General features: G+C 45.0%; 1 protein-coding gene across 6 annotated transcripts in view; it reads left to right on the top strand.

Moving 5' to 3' along the window:
* The window catches only part of TCAF2 (TRPM8 channel associated factor 2), a 40,127-nt gene that overhangs the window by 8,981 nt on the left and 12,692 nt on the right, over positions 1-18,454 (top strand). For 2 of the 6 annotated variants that reach the window (XM_053255523.1, XM_053255518.1), the window contains exons 1-3: positions 4,037-4,074; positions 8,798-9,431; positions 10,201-11,183. In XM_053255523.1, coding sequence (XP_053111498.1) covers positions 4,038-4,074; positions 8,798-9,431; positions 10,201-11,183 — 1,654 coding nt within the window. In that variant the 5' untranslated portion in view covers position 4,037. Of the gene's footprint in view, positions 1-4,036; positions 4,075-4,117; positions 4,148-5,302; positions 5,456-8,797; positions 9,432-10,200; positions 11,184-18,454 lie in introns of those variants that run through there. The other 4 variants (XM_053255519.1, XM_053255522.1, XM_053255520.1 and 1 more) reach the window with 3 other exon arrangements.

Raw genomic sequence — 18,454 nt, 5'->3', positions numbered from 1 at the left:
GGCCTATAGGCTGACAGGTTCACTTTAAAAATGAATGCAGATACAGTCATTCACATAAACACATGAACAAAAATGTACGGACATCTGTACACCCATGCAGCTTTATGTCTGAATAGGGCTAGTGTTCCAAGAAACTGAGGGTAGAGTATAAGGGATAGAGGTTATCCCCCTTTGTTTTGAGGGCAACATTCAAATGTTATACTATAAAATTGCTCCAAATCTGGATAATGTAGGCACATTTTTTAATCTACATGCTCAGTGATGTGAGGTGGAAAATTTCCCCAAAGGAATTTTTTTCATTGCTGTATTTTTTCTGTGGAAAATGTTATATTTCTAAAAATGCATTGTTTCATAAAATTAATTTGTTGACATAATAAATTGATATAGTATCAGACAAATGGAGCAGTTGCAAAATTGTAATTCATTTTTTTCAGATGACTGCTCCTATGTATCTTTCTGTCTCATATATACACATGCACATGCACAGGCACACATGCATGCATGTACTTCTTTGGACATGCTAAAATTAGTATGTTAATACGTAGTTGTCAATGCCTTCTTTCCCACCACCTACCCCCTACACCCCCCCCCCAGTAAATTTAAACAATGTAAGGGAAGTATATCAATCTCAATCTTTATTGATACAGTTACAGACCTGCAAATACTCTATACAAGTTGGGAAAAACAAAGTAATTAAGCATAATACAGTAGCACAATTAATACTGTATCTGACAATGTCCACCTATGCAGAGTAAATTCGAGCCCCTTTCATTGTGCGGGGGTTAATGTTTGTTGCTGGATTTTATTAGCAGTCTAACAAAACTTGGTGACATTTAGAAATATCTCATCTTTCTGGTCAGATAGTAAAAATATAAAATAAAAGAGATCTTAATGGCCTGGGAGTTGGCTAACAGAGGGGAGATATAATGATGGCAGAAATGCCTGTATAGCTCACAATACAGTAAACCATATACTGTAGTTTCAATCATGCCTGATGCGCAAGGGCAGAGTCTTTGGGCGTATGGGATTTTCCTATACTTTCCTTCAAGCACTGCAGTAGATAACTTGTTAAAATGGCCTAGTGTAAACATATTCTGTGATATGAGATAAATATGTAGCAGGACTGAGATTAAATGGTTGGCTTCCAAGAAAAACACCCCTGGGCATCAAGGATTGTTCTCTTTGTGCATCCATGTTGGAGACACACTGAGGTGAGTCTCATGATCAGTGAGACTCACTAAAATGAGGTCTGCGGGGAGAGCGGGCTTAGCCCGCTTTCCCTGCTGACGATCAGGCAGGAAGCCCTGGGTGGCCAGATCGGCCGCACACACGACTGCCGGTTCTGTCACAGAGCTGGCGGGGGCTGCAGGGATTGGGGGTTGCTCCGCCCCTGAGGCTGGTTTCAGCCTCCTGGCGGGGGTCTCCTCGTGTGTTGCTGTGGTGCGGAGCCGCACCGCGGCAATACACGAGCAAATAGACGGGGTTATCGGAGCGCTTGCTCCGCTAACCTCTAAGGGGAGGGCTCCACAAGCGGGTTACCCGCTATGAGGACATCAGGCTTGCCTTCGAGCCCAGTGGTTCCCACATTCGCCAGAAAGTGGGCTAGGGTAGCCCGCTTTTTGGCGATCATGAGAATCCCTTTAGCTTGGGTGTGTCCCATTCTTTCAGTTCTTCAAGGTTTATTACAGTCTATGAACAGCACAACAAGGAAACAGAATGTCCCATTCTTAATAAAGACTCGGGGCTGAAGCCATATAGATTTAACTTTTGATGAACTGCTCTTTTCCAAGATGAGTCGAAATTGTCTGCTAGTATCAGGGGAGTCAAGCCAGTAAGATGGTAGGTAGTTTAGCCTTAACCAGCAATCAGAGACACTCAACCACCCCCCTGGATTCAACCTTGGGGATGGCTGCTTCTATGCAGAGGACTACATTGGGTATGCATTGAGGAATTTGGAAAACATTTTTCAGAAATTTTGTTTGCACCGCCTCTATGGCAGGCCAGGGAAGCTATTTTATGGACTGAATTGTGTTCCATAAAGGAGTTGAGAGTGGGATTTTGCCAGCAATAATTTTACTGCCATGGGGATAAAATGGGCACTGCCAGAGGAGAAAAAGGATTGTATGGCTAGTGCAGACTTTGGGGCATTTTGGATCACATACTGAAGGTGCACGCTGCGCTTGACTGAGGCATAAAAAATGATGCTTGAATATTTAAAAGTTTTGATTTGCTCTAATTTGTGAGTATCCAGTGACCAATTCCTAACTCTTGGGTTCATCCAGCAATAATCAAAGAACAGACAGTGGGAAACATGATACAGAAGGAAGTGGGGGTTTCCACAGTAAGATATAGAGAGGGATAGAAAGAAAAAGTGGAATATTTGATAAAGGCTAATGAGTATAGACTCCTTGTACCAAAGAGCTGGAAGGTGGAATTTACAAAAGAATTGCCAGAAACATGATACAGAAAGCAGTGGGGGTTTCCACAGTAAGATATAGAGATGGATCGAAAGGAAAAGTGGAACATTAGATAAGGGCTATGTTGGGGTTTGTGATTATTTAGCAAAGCACCAAGGAAGCTACCACTCCAGTTACAGAGTGCAGAGTTTAGTTCTCACAGCTATTTAAGTAACAGGCATGGAGATTGCTGCTAAATCAGACCATTGGTCTATCTAGTTCAGTATTGTCTACACAGACTGGCAGCAGCTACTCCAAGGTTGCAGGCAGGAATCTCTCTCAGCCCTTTCCTGGAGAAGCCAGGGAGGGAACTTGGAACCTTCTGCTCTTCCCTCTATCCCCTGAGGGGAATATCTTGCAGTGCTAACACTTTGTCTCCCTTTCATATGCAACCAGGGAGGACCCTGTTTATCTAAAGGGAAAAATCATGCTTGCTACCCACAAGACCAGCTCTCCTTGTGGCTATGAAATTCATTTGTCTTTGAATGATGGAAGCTGTGTAAATTATTCTCACATACTGTGGATGAGGAACTAACTTCAGCCTTAATTGACAAGGAGTAGTGGGGCTAGATTTCAAGGCTATGTGGGTATGTATGAAAGAGGAGAGCTGGTCTTGTGGTAGCAAGCATGACTTGTCCCCGTAGCTAAGCAGGGTCTGCCCTGGTTGCATATGAATGGGAGACTTGATGTGTACTGCAAGATATTCCCCTCAGGGGATGAAGCTGCTCTGGAAAAGCAGAAGGTTTCAAGTTCCCTCCCTGGCTTCTCCAAGGTAGGGCTGAGAGAGATTCCTGCCTGTAACCTTGGAGAAGCCGCTGCCAGTCTGTGAAGACAATACTGAGCTAGATAGACCAATGGTCTGACTCAGTATATGGCAGTTTCCTATGTTCCTATATGTGAGGAGTAGCAGAGGAGTATTGGTAGAGGGCAGTGGCTACATGACAAAACCTGAAAGGTGTTGTGAAGATAAATGAATCTCTCACCAAACACTAGAATTTGAAGTCTCCTGATGAAATGGACTATCATGAGATTCAGGACAAACAAAATGAAGCATTTCTTCACGAAAGGCATACTTAACACACTTAATTCATTGTCACATGAAATAGTGATGATTGGTAGCTTTATACAAATATCTGTAGGGCACTCTCCCCTGACTCTCTTGACCATTGTATCTTCAGTATTCTCCTATTCTGTAACTTTTGTTTCCCTATTAAGGGATAGATACTGCTGACTGCCTGGTACTGATTCAGCTTCACCTATCGTTGTCTCCCTTTGACCTCTGTGCACGAGACTTGTTTAGCTGTATGCCTTTTCTATCTCCTCTTTTGAGTTATGTTATTCGAGTGCCCCTTTCCTTTTCCTTTTTCTCTCTCCTTTTAACCAATGTACACATCAGACTTTGTGAGGCTGGGTTGTGAGTTTTGCTACATTAATGTAGGATGCCGTCAGCTTTCCAGGGCTTAGTACTGCAGACTCTGTGCCTTTAATTACCTGGTTTTTTACGGCTTGGTAATCTATGTTAATTGTTTTATTGCTGAGTCCTCTATCTGCATGTGTGCATGCTTGAAGGTGATCTTTACAATGCCACCTCCAGCTGTGGGAAATCTATCTCAGATAGGTATAAATTGGAGAGTTTCTTGCAGATAAGCTTAAGAAATGGGGTACCGGTACTAATTTTGTTTTGGAAATTTGTATGTAATCTTATATCAGGGCATTTACTTTACAATATATTCACTGTAGGGATTCATTCCTGGCTGTACTTATGTTCATATTGTATGTTTATACTGTACATGCTGATGAAGCTTTGTGGGTGAAACAGCACATATCCAGAAGAGTCATTGCATTATGAGAAGCCAATTTGTGTATTGTTTATTAATGTTATGGATCACTTATTACTGACTTATTATTTTTGAATATATATATTTTAGTGTTTATTTATATTTTCATTGTTTGGTCATTATTATCTGCATTTTTTTGTTTTGTAGTCATGGTGGGATTTCCCCTTTCCCCTCTTTATTGTTTATACAAATATCAGGCAAATTCACACAAAACAATCTAGCCAACTTGCTGAAACGAAACCTCCCAATTCAGGGGTAGTATATCTTTATCAAATGTTGGAGCAAGTAACTGGGAATCGTTATCTCCATCATGTCCTGCTTGGGAGTTCCCAGGGGCACCAAGCTGGTTACTGTGGTAGTGCTAGGCTAGATAGGTGTGATTTGATCCAACAAGGCAATGTTTATGTTTAGTGGGCTCTTCAACTTGTCTCATTTGTACCAAAGCTGTTTGCAGACACTGTGTGTATCCAGAGGCATTTCCATAGCAGTGAGGGCTAGCAACTTTGAAGGAATTCCTATTCTGTACAATGACAGAAATTGATTCTTTGTAGAATTCTCCCTATACTGAGTTGAAGATAACGATTAGGATTCATTCTGTGTTCTATTTTAGAGATTCTAGATGGAAAGCAGGTGCTTTTGCAGCATAAATCTTTAGTTAAGTATTAAGTCCTACTTTGCAATCCTGTCCATGTTTACTGAGAATCAAGTCTCATTGTGTTCAGTGGTGTTTACTCCCAGGTAAGTGTGCCTAGAGTTTTAGCCTAAAAATATCTGAAGGATTTGAACCAGATGGAAGTTCTTTCTTATCTGATATCAGTTTTGACTGGTGGCACCAAGTTGAAGTCTTTAAAATCCTGTTCCTGCCACACAGATCCTTGTTCTCCACCCTGAGCTGGTTTTGTTCTGTAAGGATTTGTTTTCTAAGCTGCCAAATATTTCATGGGCGTTCCTTGTTGTGTAAGGAAATAGGTGTGTTTGGCTCCTTCCTGTGTTTGCTTGGGGTAGTGAGGAGGGAAGAGGAGAAGGGTTAGAGGAACCGTTCTGTAATCCTGCTGGGTTTTCCTTGTCATAACTTTTACTCGGTGACATGACAGCACTGAGAGGCCTTTGAAGCTGAACTGATAGGCACTGACTCATAAGTGTTCTTTTCCCAACTGCCTGGTAAGGGGACAGTTTTTTTTTGTTTTTTTTTAATGACTAATAATGATTTGATGTGGGCTTTGGTGAAATGGTTTGAACTTGGATGCCTGAAAATTCATTCTCTCAAACAGATTGACTATACACACTTACTTGGGAGTAAGCCCCATTGAGCTCAGAGGGACTTGCTTCTGAGTAAATATGCATAGCACTAAGTGCTAAGCTCATAGCACTAAGAAAAATAACTATGAAAAAAGGGAGTGGTGGCGCTGTCACTGGTGTTACCCAGCTTTGGCTGGGATGTGACTTGGATCCAGTTGTAAGTTATTACAACCCACCCATTGGAAAGTCAGTGTGGTATAGTGGTTAGAGAGTGTTTGGCTAAGAGCAGGTTCAGATCTCTCCACTCAACCATGAAGCTCACTGGGTGACTTTGGACCACTTCATACCTTTCAAGGTTCTTGTGAGGACAAAAGGGCAGGGGGAGAACTTTGCATGCCACCCTGAGCAGTGTGGGTGGGATAGAAATGTAAGTAAGCAGTCAGCTAGTTGGGGATGAGTGGATTAGAGCTATTGGGCATGATTGCAATGCACACAGCTCTGTCCTGTTATCTTCTGTTCCCATAACAGAGCATTTGCAGATACAAAAAGGAAAACAGTGTGGCTTGTCTGTGGGCACCTAAATCCAAACTTATCTGAGTTGTGGATCAGGCTGCTTATAGGCAATTAAGAGCCAATTCTTGTAACATCTGAGCATTTTGTTTTCCTCTGTCTGACTTTGAAGAATGTTTTCTGAATATCCTTCTTAGCATTAGGATGATTAATTATTTCTCTAACATTTGGCATGCTACGGTGCTAATCTGAATGCCGGATCTGTCGTGAAAGTTGAATTGTATTTTCTATTTGGTGGTTTAGGGACAAAATATTTCCTCTCTGCATACCTAGATTTATTGACTAGATTAAGACTTCATCTAATCCTGTCAGGTCTTTTAAACAATACTGTACTCGATTCTTCCACCCACCCACCCCCTGCCCTGCAAATGACTCCACTTACTGCAAGTGTCAAGGTGTTCTTGAAAGAAGTGCCACATCAGCATCCAGGAGAGACAGAAAAGGGGAGTGGCACAGCATTGCACAGTCAGGTTTCAGTGTGGTACTGAGCAGGCTTGGCATAATCGTGGCTGTTAAAAGGACATATCCACAGCTCTAAAGATGTGATTTTGTCTGTAGCGGGGGTGGTGGTGGATGATTTAGCACATTCGTACCCCTTCTGGGTCTACACAGTTATTTATTAATTCCTCACACTTGTATCACAGCCTTCCTCCAAGGAGCTCAGGGCAGTATACATGCCTCCCCAGCCACCTTTACCTCACAGTGACCCTGTGAGATAGGCGAGACAGAGAGACAGCAGGCTAGTTTACACCATTAGTAATCGGGTAGGACAAGTGTAGTACCCAAGTTTGGGAGCTGCATGCGCTCACGTTTTGTGATTGTGTGTGAGTAAAAACCAAGGGAGGAGGTGGGGAAGTGATTGTGTGTTAGTCTCCTGTTAACAGCTGAGTTAATGAGGGACAGTCCTCCTACCTCATCAAACAGATGGGTGCAGCTGCTGGGTAGGACAGAGCCCACCTGCTCAGTGGGCACCTCACATGTGGTCACTTCCCCTGCCTCCTACCTTGCTTTTTACTCTCACACAATCACAAAATGGGAGCTTACATAGCTCCTGAACTTGGGTAGGACATTTGTCCCACCCAGTTATTGATCATGTGAACTATCATAGTGATTGGTCCAAGGTCCCCCAGTGAACTTAATGCTGAGATGAGATTTGAATTTCTGTCTCCTTGTTTCAAGTCTTAACATGCTGATCACAATACCACACTGAGAGGGGCATTGAGAAAGGAATGCAGGTGTAATGTTTTGCACAGATCCCTTCCAATTTTGAATTAAATGGGGTCCAGATGGAGTAAAAGATACCTGACTACGAACCCAGCTTTCTTAACTGAATGCTTTATTTGGGCACGGCCAGTCCATTTGAATCATTTCTTACACATAATTAAATTAAATTCTTTTAAATTACCTAATCTTTGACCTTACAGAGAGAGTTAAAAGAAAGTAAAAGGGAACAGGTGCTGCAAGAGGGTTGGTGTGGGTAGCAAAGCCTCAAGAGAAACCTATTCAGATGCCTCGGATTGTAGCAGCTTGCAGGCTGATCTCAAACACTGGATGTAGCTGTAATTATTCTTTGGTTTACTTCTGAAATGTAGAAGTATACATTCCTTGGTTTTGTTTTTTTAAAAAGGACTATCATACATTCTAAATAAACTGTGCATAGTTCATTTTGTGCCTTTAAAACAGTAAAGTGCAAATAAATATAGTATAAAATTAAGTATTATATATATTTAATATTTCCCCGTATTTTGCCCCCACCCCTTCACCATGGTTCAACATTTCTGGAAATTTTAGATCTCTCCTCAAAGTCTTGTTAAGTGCCACCTCCTATCTTATTTTTTAAAATTGCCCTGTACATTTAGATGTAAGAATTGGTGGTATGTGCAGTTGTAAATGTTGAAGCTGTGCCGTTGTAGGTTATCTCACATGTGCATGGCTTTCCTTACTTCCAGCTGAGCATTATACATGCAAACATATATAATGGTGAAGACAATGGCAGTATGGCACTGCTTTCAAATATTATGAATTGGTGCACTATGTACGGGTAGACTTGGTTGTAGAGAACATATTACCTATAAACTTATGAAGTGGCCATGGCTCTAATAAGCATATATTGACTAATTGCCCCACTGTGAACAGATTAGTAATTTGCTATATTCTAAGACTAAACATATGTTACAGGGACATGTCGACATCCACATATTTTCAAGCCAGGACCATCTTGAAGAGAAGCTCTGAAAGTATTTGGGAGTAGGTTTGAAAACTCAGATCTCTGTGTTGCTATTTATGTAAATCTCAGTAATCCATACACAAATGCCATTGTAGACATAAGCCAGTATTATCAACACTTGCCTACTCCATATTTCATATGGGGAGCTGAAACAGAAAATTGTTGCTTGCCATAAACTACTGGATGATTTCATGGCTGAGCTGAGATTTGAACCAGAGCCTTGAGGCTTTCAAGTCATACTATGAGGGCTTGCCATTTGCTACTACGCTACACCAGCTCAAAAGGTGTAATGAGTCTTAGTAAGTACGTCTGACCTGAAATGGAAAGTTCCACCATTTACTTGAGGCAAATACTTCTGCTGCTCCATAGTCACTGGCATGCAATAAACAGAATTCTCTGCAACCATTGTTGCTTCATAGCTTGAAAGTAAAACTGAAAATTAATACATATCTTGTTTTACTTTGAAGACGAGAAGAATTCAAGAATGGAACCTTTGGCTTCTTTTGAAGTACTGGTGGCTGGTGTGAATGAATGGGATTTCACCGGTGGTTTTGTTCCCTGTGAGCTTCTGCTGACTGGAGAAGCTGCTTTTCCTGTGCTGGTGAGCCCCAAGAAGCAGGTGCTGATTGCTGCTTCCCGGTATGGGATGGGCCGGATGGTGGTTGTGTCACATGAAGGGATCCTGAAGAACCCCAAATTCTCCCAGTTCATTAAAAATGCCCTAGAGTGGCTCAAACCTTCCACAGGAGCACAGGTTGGTGTCCATAAGAGTCTGGATTCCTTCTCTCAGATGCTCCTCAGGGACGGGATTCAGTTACAACCAGGTGTGGAGCCTGCTGCATCTTTAGGAGTCTATTGTACAGATGCCTACAATGACACTCATGCCAACAACCTGGTTCAGTTTGTCAAGGATGGTGGAGGGCTCCTCATTGGAGGGCAGGCTTGGTACTGGGCAAGTCAACATGGAACAGAGAAGACGCTTTTCAAGTTCCCTGGGAACCGGGTGAGCAGTGTGGCCGGCATATATTTCACAGGAAAAACAGGAGAGAATGGAATCTTCAAAGTGTCAAGGAAAATTCAGAAGATTCCCTTGACTGTACCGTGAGTATCTAAAATGCTGTGTTTTCTTTTAGCAATCTCCTGGGTTACAGTTATCAACAATCTTGAAAAATGCTGATTCCTATTATATTAGTGGGCAATGTAGACTCTAGAAACAAAGAAGCATTCTAGTTTACTGAACTTTCTATGGATGTAATCAGAAGCCACCTAATGGCACAGCGGGGAAGTAACTTACCTAGGGAGCAAGAGGTTGCTCTTTCAAATCCCTGCTGGTATGTTTCCCAGACCATGGGAAACACCTATATTGGGCAGCAGCGATATAGTGAGATGCTGAAAGGCATCATCTCATACTGCATGGGAGATGGCAATGATAAACCCCTCCTGTATTCTACCAAAGAAAACCACATGGCTCTGTGGTTGGCAGGAGTCAACACTGATTCGACGGCACAACTTTACCTTTTAATCAGAAGATGTCATAGCTGTTGATCTGGCAATGGTCAGAGTGCTAGCTCTGGCCATTGAAATAAATAACTTTATTACTTCTCATGTTACCTTTAACATGCAAAATACATTGCATTATTCTAAGTCTAAAAGCTGAACTGTATATTTCCATAGTTTGTAGGATTGAACCTGGAACCTTATATAACCCTGAGCTATGGCCCTATTGCCCCACCCCACCCGCCGCCATGGTAACATTTAAAAATATATATATAAGTCTACAGATCTACTACAACTGTAAAAAGGTTCTAAACAAGTTAATGCCCATGCTGTAATAATTAGTTGTATAAGAAGTCTCTCCTTAATATTGCAGGCATGGACTTGATTTCAGCCATGAAGCTGCATCCCTTCTTGATGGTGTTCAGGAGATGGACATAGTGACCGGCGGGATACCCTCCCCTTTGTTGGTTCATGGCATACTGACTTTCCCCCTTGGCTTAGATAACTCCAACCGCTGCTTCCTTGCAGCTGCATACTATGGCCGTGGCCGTTTGGTGGTGGCTTCCCATGAAGGTCAGCTTTGTGCTCCAAAGCTGTCTGCTTTCTTGCTCAATGCCATTCACTGGCTGGATGCTGGAAGGCAAGGCCTGGTTGGTGTGTCCTCCAACTTGAAAGAGCTGTGCCCATTGCTCTCCCAGGGAGGGCAGAGACATCAGGTTTCAGAGCTGACGGATGATATGAGTGTCTATTGCTGCACATCCCACAGTGGCAAGGAGCCTGAAAAGGTCCATATGTTTGTAGCTGAAGGAGGGGGATTGTTGATTGGGGGCCAGGCTTGGTACTGGGCTTCCCAAAATCCTGGACAGGCAGCTGTTGCTGAATATCCAGGCAACAAAATTCTCAATGGTTTAGGTATTAGCATCCTGGGAATGAGCATGGAAGCAGATAAATACCCTTCAATTCTGTCTCGGGTGCCTCCCCATTATCACTTCCGTCAAGCCCTCTCCCTCTTCCAGAGGCAGGTGGCGAAGGAAGGTCCACTTCAGGCCCCTTTAGCAGGCTGGATGGAGAGACTGCAGCAGGATTGTGCCGCTTTCCTGCGGATTCCAGCTGCTAATTGCCCTGTCTACTTCTCCCTCCACCGAAACCTCATCAAGGTGCTTCGCAAACACGGGGTCCCTTCTGTCAGCAAGAAGTGCCCTGTTCAAAGTAACTCCAAAGAGGCTGTCTTGCTGAGCATAGCGACCGAACTTTCCCAGACAATGTCGGACTGCACTGATCTGATGGAGAGTCCTTGCTGCTCTCTTCCGCTGTCCACTGATCCTGTCACTGTGGAAATTGATGGCACCAATCCAGGTAAGAGATGCTGTTGGGTTCTCCTCACCCAAGGTCAGTCATGCTACTGCTCTCTGAAGATTCATTGACACACAATTTCCCCCCACCACAGGATTATAGGACTGAAACCTTGATGTTTTTTCATGGTTTATTGTCCAATACATAGAATAAATGAGAGAGGGTATGGTATAGTTGCCAGGTATAGTTTATTGCCCCCAAATGTTAATGGAACCCTGGGGTGATTGGTGAACACCCCAAAATTGCATTCGGGCTTTGTGTGGGGAATTAGTAAGAAGGGGTGGAGCAGTTCCATGTCAGAATAATTTCTGTGCAAAGACTTGGTTACAGGAAAATGAACTGACAGAGGCTGAAGTGCAAAAACAAACAAGGTTTTATTGTGGGGTATGGGTACAGTGGAATAAGAAAGTTGATTAAAGCAATATTACTACTAAAAATAAATTACAAGACTAACCAGATAACTGCAATGAGGCAATTTAGCTTAATGTCTGAATTAAAATAATTTCCAGACTGGCTAGAGAAAGGAGGCTTGAGAGAAACAGGTCTTTGGATTTAAGAAGAGGGCAGGGATAGGGAGCCCAGAGGGGCTCAGTGATTATCACAAGCTTGTCCGTCCTTTAGTGGCGAGTAGACCCTCATAGCTCTGGCGCAACCGAAGGAGCTCTTTCCTCAGGGATGGAACCAGACAATGAAGAACCGAAGACAGCTTGGTTAAGTAGCAGGGGTAAATCCAAAAGGTGCCTGTTTTCGTGTATCCAGCTTCGAGCAGCAAGATGAACTAGATGGAATGGGCCTGGCAAGAAAGCCGATCTGAAGACTGGAAGCATGATTGGCATGTAGAGCAAGACATGGCCGGGTGTAATGGGTGTCAGGTCTAGCGTCCAAATCTTGGGTGACTCCAAGGTGTAGAAACCAAATGAAGCACACTAGTTCAAGAAACCAGGGGCAGTTAGTTATAACCCAAAATGTGTCCTGGGGAAACATTCCAGTTGCCCTTCTTTCCTGAATAGGACATTTTCCATAGTTGAAGAGGCCATCCTTAATACTGGGTTGTGTACTGAGCATGCTCCAACAGACAGGACCTGACCTTTTGAACTGTAGGTATGGCTAGCTTCCTGCCTAGAAGATGGCAAATCCCCAGTTCTAGTCCTGTCTTGCTCCAGAATACAGGGCTACTGAGGAGCTCCTGGCTCCTTGGCTCTTTTTTCGGTGGCTAGCATTTTCTTTCCTTTCCCCCACACCCTTAGTAGTGTGGCAGAAAGGGAAGAAAGTCAGCCGTTTTCAGTTTTGTTTTTTATAAATTGAATCTAAACTGTTTTGTCCTTTTCCAATATGGCTCATTGGCTTTTGTAAGGTTTGTTTGGCGTTTGCTTTCTGCTTTCCATGGAGGAGAGTTTACAGCTGCTTTTTGGCACTATGAACCGTTCCCCCGCAGGAGCTTTACTGGAGAGCTCCCTCTCTGAGGGTCTGTGCCTTGATACTCTGAGAGGCTCTTCTTCACATGTGCAACTGGGGTTACAGTAAGCTCGCCCCACCTCTCCATGCAGGGAACGCTCCACTCTTAACTCGCCCCACCAGCCGTCTCTGCTCCATGCTCGGAGAAAGACAAAAAGGCGCACAAAAAAGCCGCTAATAAAACACACCATGCACAAGAGACCAAGAAGAGACCTCACACACGTCATAAGTTCTCGGCGACTCCCCGGCTTAGTGAACGCCTCTTAATTTAGGCAGTTTGTGAAGAGCGCTCTACTCACTGTTTGCTGCCTGCATAGGGGGTTATTGAGCAAATTCCTCCCTCCAGCTGCCCCATTATGGCTCCTGTTCCTGCGGCGCACAAGGCGGCTGTTTGCGGTACTCGCAGCGATCATCCTGCCTATCCACCGCCTTCAGGGCAGCCAGTTCTAGTTACGGAGCCCTTGTCATCGGCTCTACCAACTGAGCAGCCGCTCCCTCTTAAGCAGGAGCTGGTTTTGCTGCTCCTACTATCGCAAGATCAGCCTGATAGCTCTGTCCTGGCTGACCCTCAGATGCCAGTCCGGACGGCCTCTTAATCTCCTCTGCAGCTGCTCATAAATCTTAGTCTGGCAAAGGAGAGTTTATAGCCAACGGTAAACTCATAGGTCCAAGTCTACCTACAGAGATTGTGAGTAGGATGCCTTTGCCCAACAAGGATCCCTTTCCTCCCGATGTCACTGAATGGCAGCAAGATTTTATTGCTAGGCAGTGCTGTGCTATTATGAAAACCATGTCTCCCCCTCCGGCACCCCCCTTCAACCCCCCTGCTGAGATTCTTGCTCCCGCAAATCTACCTCCCCCACCTGCCCTTGGTTCCCAGGGTGCTGACCCATCCAGACTGAGCAGGGCTCCGACCATTCTCCCCTGCTTCCAGCCCTGCAGGGAGGGCCATTCCTGTCTCAGAAAGGAGGTGATTTATTCCGTTCTGGAGGGGGCAAAGACACAGAAAATGCAACAGGTCTCCCTCCTCCTCCTTTTCAGAGTGCAGTCCACCCAGGGAGCCCAAGCGTCCTCACAGGGCTGTTTCCCGCCTTCTAAGACCCCCCCCTCCTCCAGTCCCTTCTAATGCTAATTAGATTATTACAGCTCTGGCCAATTTCTTGCTGGCCAAACAGGTTCCAGCAGTCCTGGCTTATTCTCTGGACTTTCTCCCCCTCATGATCACGTTATCCGAACTCCCTTACACAGAAATCCAACCAAACATCTTTGGATGGAAGATGCCATTCATGACCTTCTTCTGATCAGAGCAGTCAAACCCGTACTGTCGACGGAGTTATGGGTTGGTGTTTACTCTTTTATTTTTAGTCCCCCAAAAAGATGGTTCTTGGAGGGCAGTCCTCAACCTTCATCAAGAAAAGGAAGTTTTGAATGGAGTCTCTCCATACGACCAAGGGGGTAATAGCCCAAGGGGACTTCCTGGTGTCGATAGACCTCTCTGAAGCATAGTTACACATTCCCATCCTTCCCCTTCAGTGCAGGTACCTTCTTTTTTGTTACAATGGAACCCACTACCAGTATCATGCCCTTCCCTTTGTCCTCTCTTCCGCACTGAGGGTGTTCACAAAAATCATGATCACACCAATAGTGTACGTGAGAATACTGGGAGTCCAGATAAACCCATATTAGGATGATCTTCTGGTTTGAGCTTCTTTCCTCCAGCAAGCCCAACGGGCCCTTCAGCTTAATCTGAGGACTCTCAGGGATCACAGGTTCTTGATAAACTATCAGAAAAGTCACCTCTTGCCTCCGCAACAGTTACATCATCTCAGGGCATGCTTCGACACAGCACGTGGGCTGGTTTCCCTATCACAAGATAAGAAAGATAATTAATTATCTCGCTGTTAATTCGCCTGCTCATCCAGAGCAAGTCTACAGACCTGATGCTGCTGTTGGCTCAACTACTAGGCTTCATGATCACCTGTTTGGAGTGTACACCATGGGTTTGCTGGCACTCTCGCCCCCTTCAATTGCTCCACTTTCAAGAGGACATCATGGCTTGTGCACACAAGGAGATCCCTCTCACTCCAACTGTGTGAATGTCCTTCTTCTAGTGGCTATAGCCAGCCCTGGATCTAGGGTTCCTTCTGACTCATCCGGAACAGATCATGGTCACTACCAATGCAAGCCTGTCGGGTTGGGGAGCACACTGCCTGGGCCAATATGCCCAGGGCAGTTGGTCAACTAGGGAGATGACACACATCATAAACTGGCTCGAGCTTCATGCAGTTTGACTAGCCCTAATTCAATTCCTTCCTCTAGTTTGGAAGGCTTACATTGTGGTGTGCACCAACAATGTGACAGCCAAATCACACACCAATCAGCAAGGTGGCACCAGATCACATCCTCTAATGATGGAGTCGGACAAGCTCTTTCGTTGGGTGGAATTTCACCTTGTGTCCATCACGGTGGAACACCTGTAGGGCACAGCCAATTTGCAAGCCGACTGGCTCAGTCACCAAAGCATAGATCTGGTCGAATGGTCACTACACCCATCGGTGTTTCAACAGATTGTGAGACACTTCAGCCCCCTGGATGTGGACCTTTTTGCATCTCCACAGAATCACCTCCTTCTCAGATTCTTCACCAGGTTCTCCCCTCCCCCCCACAAGGCAGAGGTGACAGATGTTCTTATGCCCTGATGGCCCTGTGGCCCCCCTGGCCTTCTGTATGCTTTTCCTCCAGCGATTATCACCAAGGTGCTTCAAAAGCTTCACAGAGAATGGGCAGAAGTCATTCTGATTGCACCCCACTGGCCTCGAAGGTCTTGATTTCCAGATCTTCAGAACCTCTTGGTCTATCAGCCATGGCTGTTCCCTCTGAGGCCAGATCTACTGTAACAAGGGCTGCTTCTCCATCCAGATCCTCAGTGGCTCTGACTCTGCACCTGGAAATTGAATGCTCCATCTTAGCCAAAAAGGGGTACTGAAAGGCTATACAGAATACTATTCTTGCATCCATGCGACCTTCAACTAACTGTATTTACTAGGCAACCTGGGTGGCCTTTTCTCACTGGGCTTGAAGGAAGACAGTTCATTCACTATCAGCAGGCATTTCCAAGGTTCTAGCCTTCTTACAGTTGGGGTTAGATATTGGGTTACGTCCAAACATGCTTAAACGCCAAACATCTGCCCTTTCTCCCATTCTCAGACTTTTCACTAAGGGTTCCTCCCATTTGCATCCCCATTTACAATGGTTCCTCAAGAGTGCCTCCAATTTGGCTCCTCCCCCAGTCCATAGATTCCCATCTTAGAGCTTGAACAAAGTGCTTAACACACTCACTCAACCTCCCTTCAAGTCCCTGGCAGACAGCTCCTTGAAGTTCCTCTCTTATAAAGTCTTCTTTCTCACATCTGTGCATAAACTCTCTGAACTGGGGGCTCTCTCAGTCCAGAAAGAGCTTTGCATCTTCCAGCCAGATGCCATGGTGCTGAAGACAGATCCTACCTTTATCCAAAAATCAACTCTGACTTCCACCATTCTCAGGATGTATCCCTCCCTTCCTTTTGTCTGTCTCTGGACCATCCTAAGGAAAAAATCTGGCATACTTTGGATGTATGCTGTACTCTCTGTGTTTACATCCGACAAACTGAGGCCATTAGACACTCTGACTCTTTTTGTTTCATTTCTTCAGTCATCTCTGGGGAATAAGGTGTCTTTGGGGAATAAGGTGTCTATTATTCAATAAATAAAGCTACCTTTGTCTAGATGGATAAAAACCTGAATTACGATCACTTACAAGGCCTCTAATCCTTCTGTTCCTAGGGGAATTACTGCCCATTCTACCCGCAGTGCAGCTACTTCTGTGGCATCTCCAGCCAACACCTTGCTGTTCAAAACTTGCAGGACAGTTACATGGTCTTCCATTACCCTTTTCATTAAACATTACAAAATCTCCTCTTTCTACTCTGCTCAGGCAGCATTAGGTTGCATGGTCCTGCAGCAAGTGGTGTGATGTGTCTTCCTAGTCTCCCTCCAGAGTTCTTTACCAGTTAGGGCATGTCCCAGTGTTAAGGATGGCCTCCTCAGCTATGGAAAAAGAAACATTGGTCTTGCCATGAAGAGTTCGTTTTCATAGTTGAGGAGTCTAGTCGCCCCACCCTAGGAATCTGCTGGTATGTTCTCGTACTGTCTGGGTGGGGTTTGCTCGTTTTTGGGAGATGGCAACTTCCAGGGGTTTCAGCTTTATAGAATCTTATCTCCTGCTGTTTTTCTTCTGCTTCTTTGTTTCTAGCATTACTTGCTTCATTTGTGCTTTTCTGTTCAGTATATATGTAACATTTGCTGTTGGTTTTTTTCGTGTTCTTGTTTGGTGCAATAGTCCCAGAACTGGGGATTTGCTGCCCTCTAGGCAGGAAGCTAGGTATGCCTACAGTTCAAAAGATCAAGTCCTGTCTGTTCGAGCATGCTCAGTACACAACCCAGTGTTAAAAATGGCCTCCTCAACTATGAAAAAGAACCCTTCATGGTAAGACCAACGTTTCTATTTTGGACAATAGAAAAAGTTCGTTTGTCTGTGTTTGCTGTGTTGGAGTTACAACACAATGATTTGAATGGGTCAAGATCAACTTGTATGTAAATGGAGTGAATGAAAGTGCAAACACGCTATCTCTTAAGTCAGAAGAACCTAGTAAACCAATCAGTATTTTAATGAGTACACCTCAGAGTTCCTATCACCTACTTTTCTTTGTGATGGGAAGGGAATTGCATCACAGAGCCTTATCTGACTTTCCTGCTGAGGTGATTTAGCTTGTAGGGATGTGCACAGAACCGGCTGGGGGTTTGGGTTCTACATCGAACTGGTTTGGTTCAGCGGTTCCAGGGTAGAACCAAACCCCCCGTTTGGTCTGACCTTGGACTGAAACTCCCCCCGATGGTTTGGGGGGTTTCGTGAGTTATATATATATTTATCTCTAGCCCCTTCAGGGGGCTTCCTCTAGGTCGCAGGGGGTGGTGGTCCACAAAGGTTGCTCCTCCCCCCGCCAGCCTCCTTTATCACCGCCGTGGCCCGTTTTAAGCCTTTTTTTGGCCCATTTGGGCCTTGGTAAGCTGGTGCAGTGGCCATGTTGCCTGCTGCTGTGCATGTACAAATGGCCTCTGTGAGGCCTGGCATGGCCCAGGGCCTTGCAGATGCCATTTGCACATGCGTGGCGGCGGGCAACATGGCCACCGCGCCAGCTTACCAAGGCTCAAATGGGCCGAAAAAGGGCTTAAAACGGGCCACGGCGGTGATAAATGAGGCCAGCGGGGGGAGGGGGAACCTTCGTGGACCCTCCTCCCATGGCCTGGAGGAAGCCCCCCGAAGGGGCTAGAGGTAATTTTTTTTAAAATTAAAAACAAAACAAAATTCACGAACCCCAACTGAACCTGGGCGGGGGAGGATTCTAAGGGGTGCTGGACCGAACTGGTCTGGTCAGGTTCGAGTCCAGTCTGGACTTGAACCGAACCAGGCCAGCTGGTTTCGTGCACATACCTATTAGCTGCTTTGAGGCCACTGCAGTGGAGGGGAAGTAGAGGAGTCAATCTTCGGACAGACAGACCTTGAGAAGGGACTAACATGAAAGTTAACTCTGGAGTCTACTTAGACATTCCCCCAAACATAGGAAAGGCATGAGGCTAATTCCCTTGGCAGCTCTTGATCCTGCGGGCGACCGTCCCACTGCCTGCTAAGTGACTGGTCCCCAATATGCCAACAAGGGGAGCCCATGATTCCGTGTGACTCCTGAGCATGTTAAAAGTGAGAACCACAAACCCGTGGTCTC

Source organism: Hemicordylus capensis, chromosome 5 (assembly GCF_027244095.1).
Source record: "Hemicordylus capensis ecotype Gifberg chromosome 5, rHemCap1.1.pri, whole genome shotgun sequence".
NCBI lineage: Eukaryota > Metazoa > Chordata > Lepidosauria > Squamata > Cordylidae > Hemicordylus > Hemicordylus capensis.
This window is presented reverse-complemented; position numbering and strand designations above follow the sequence as displayed.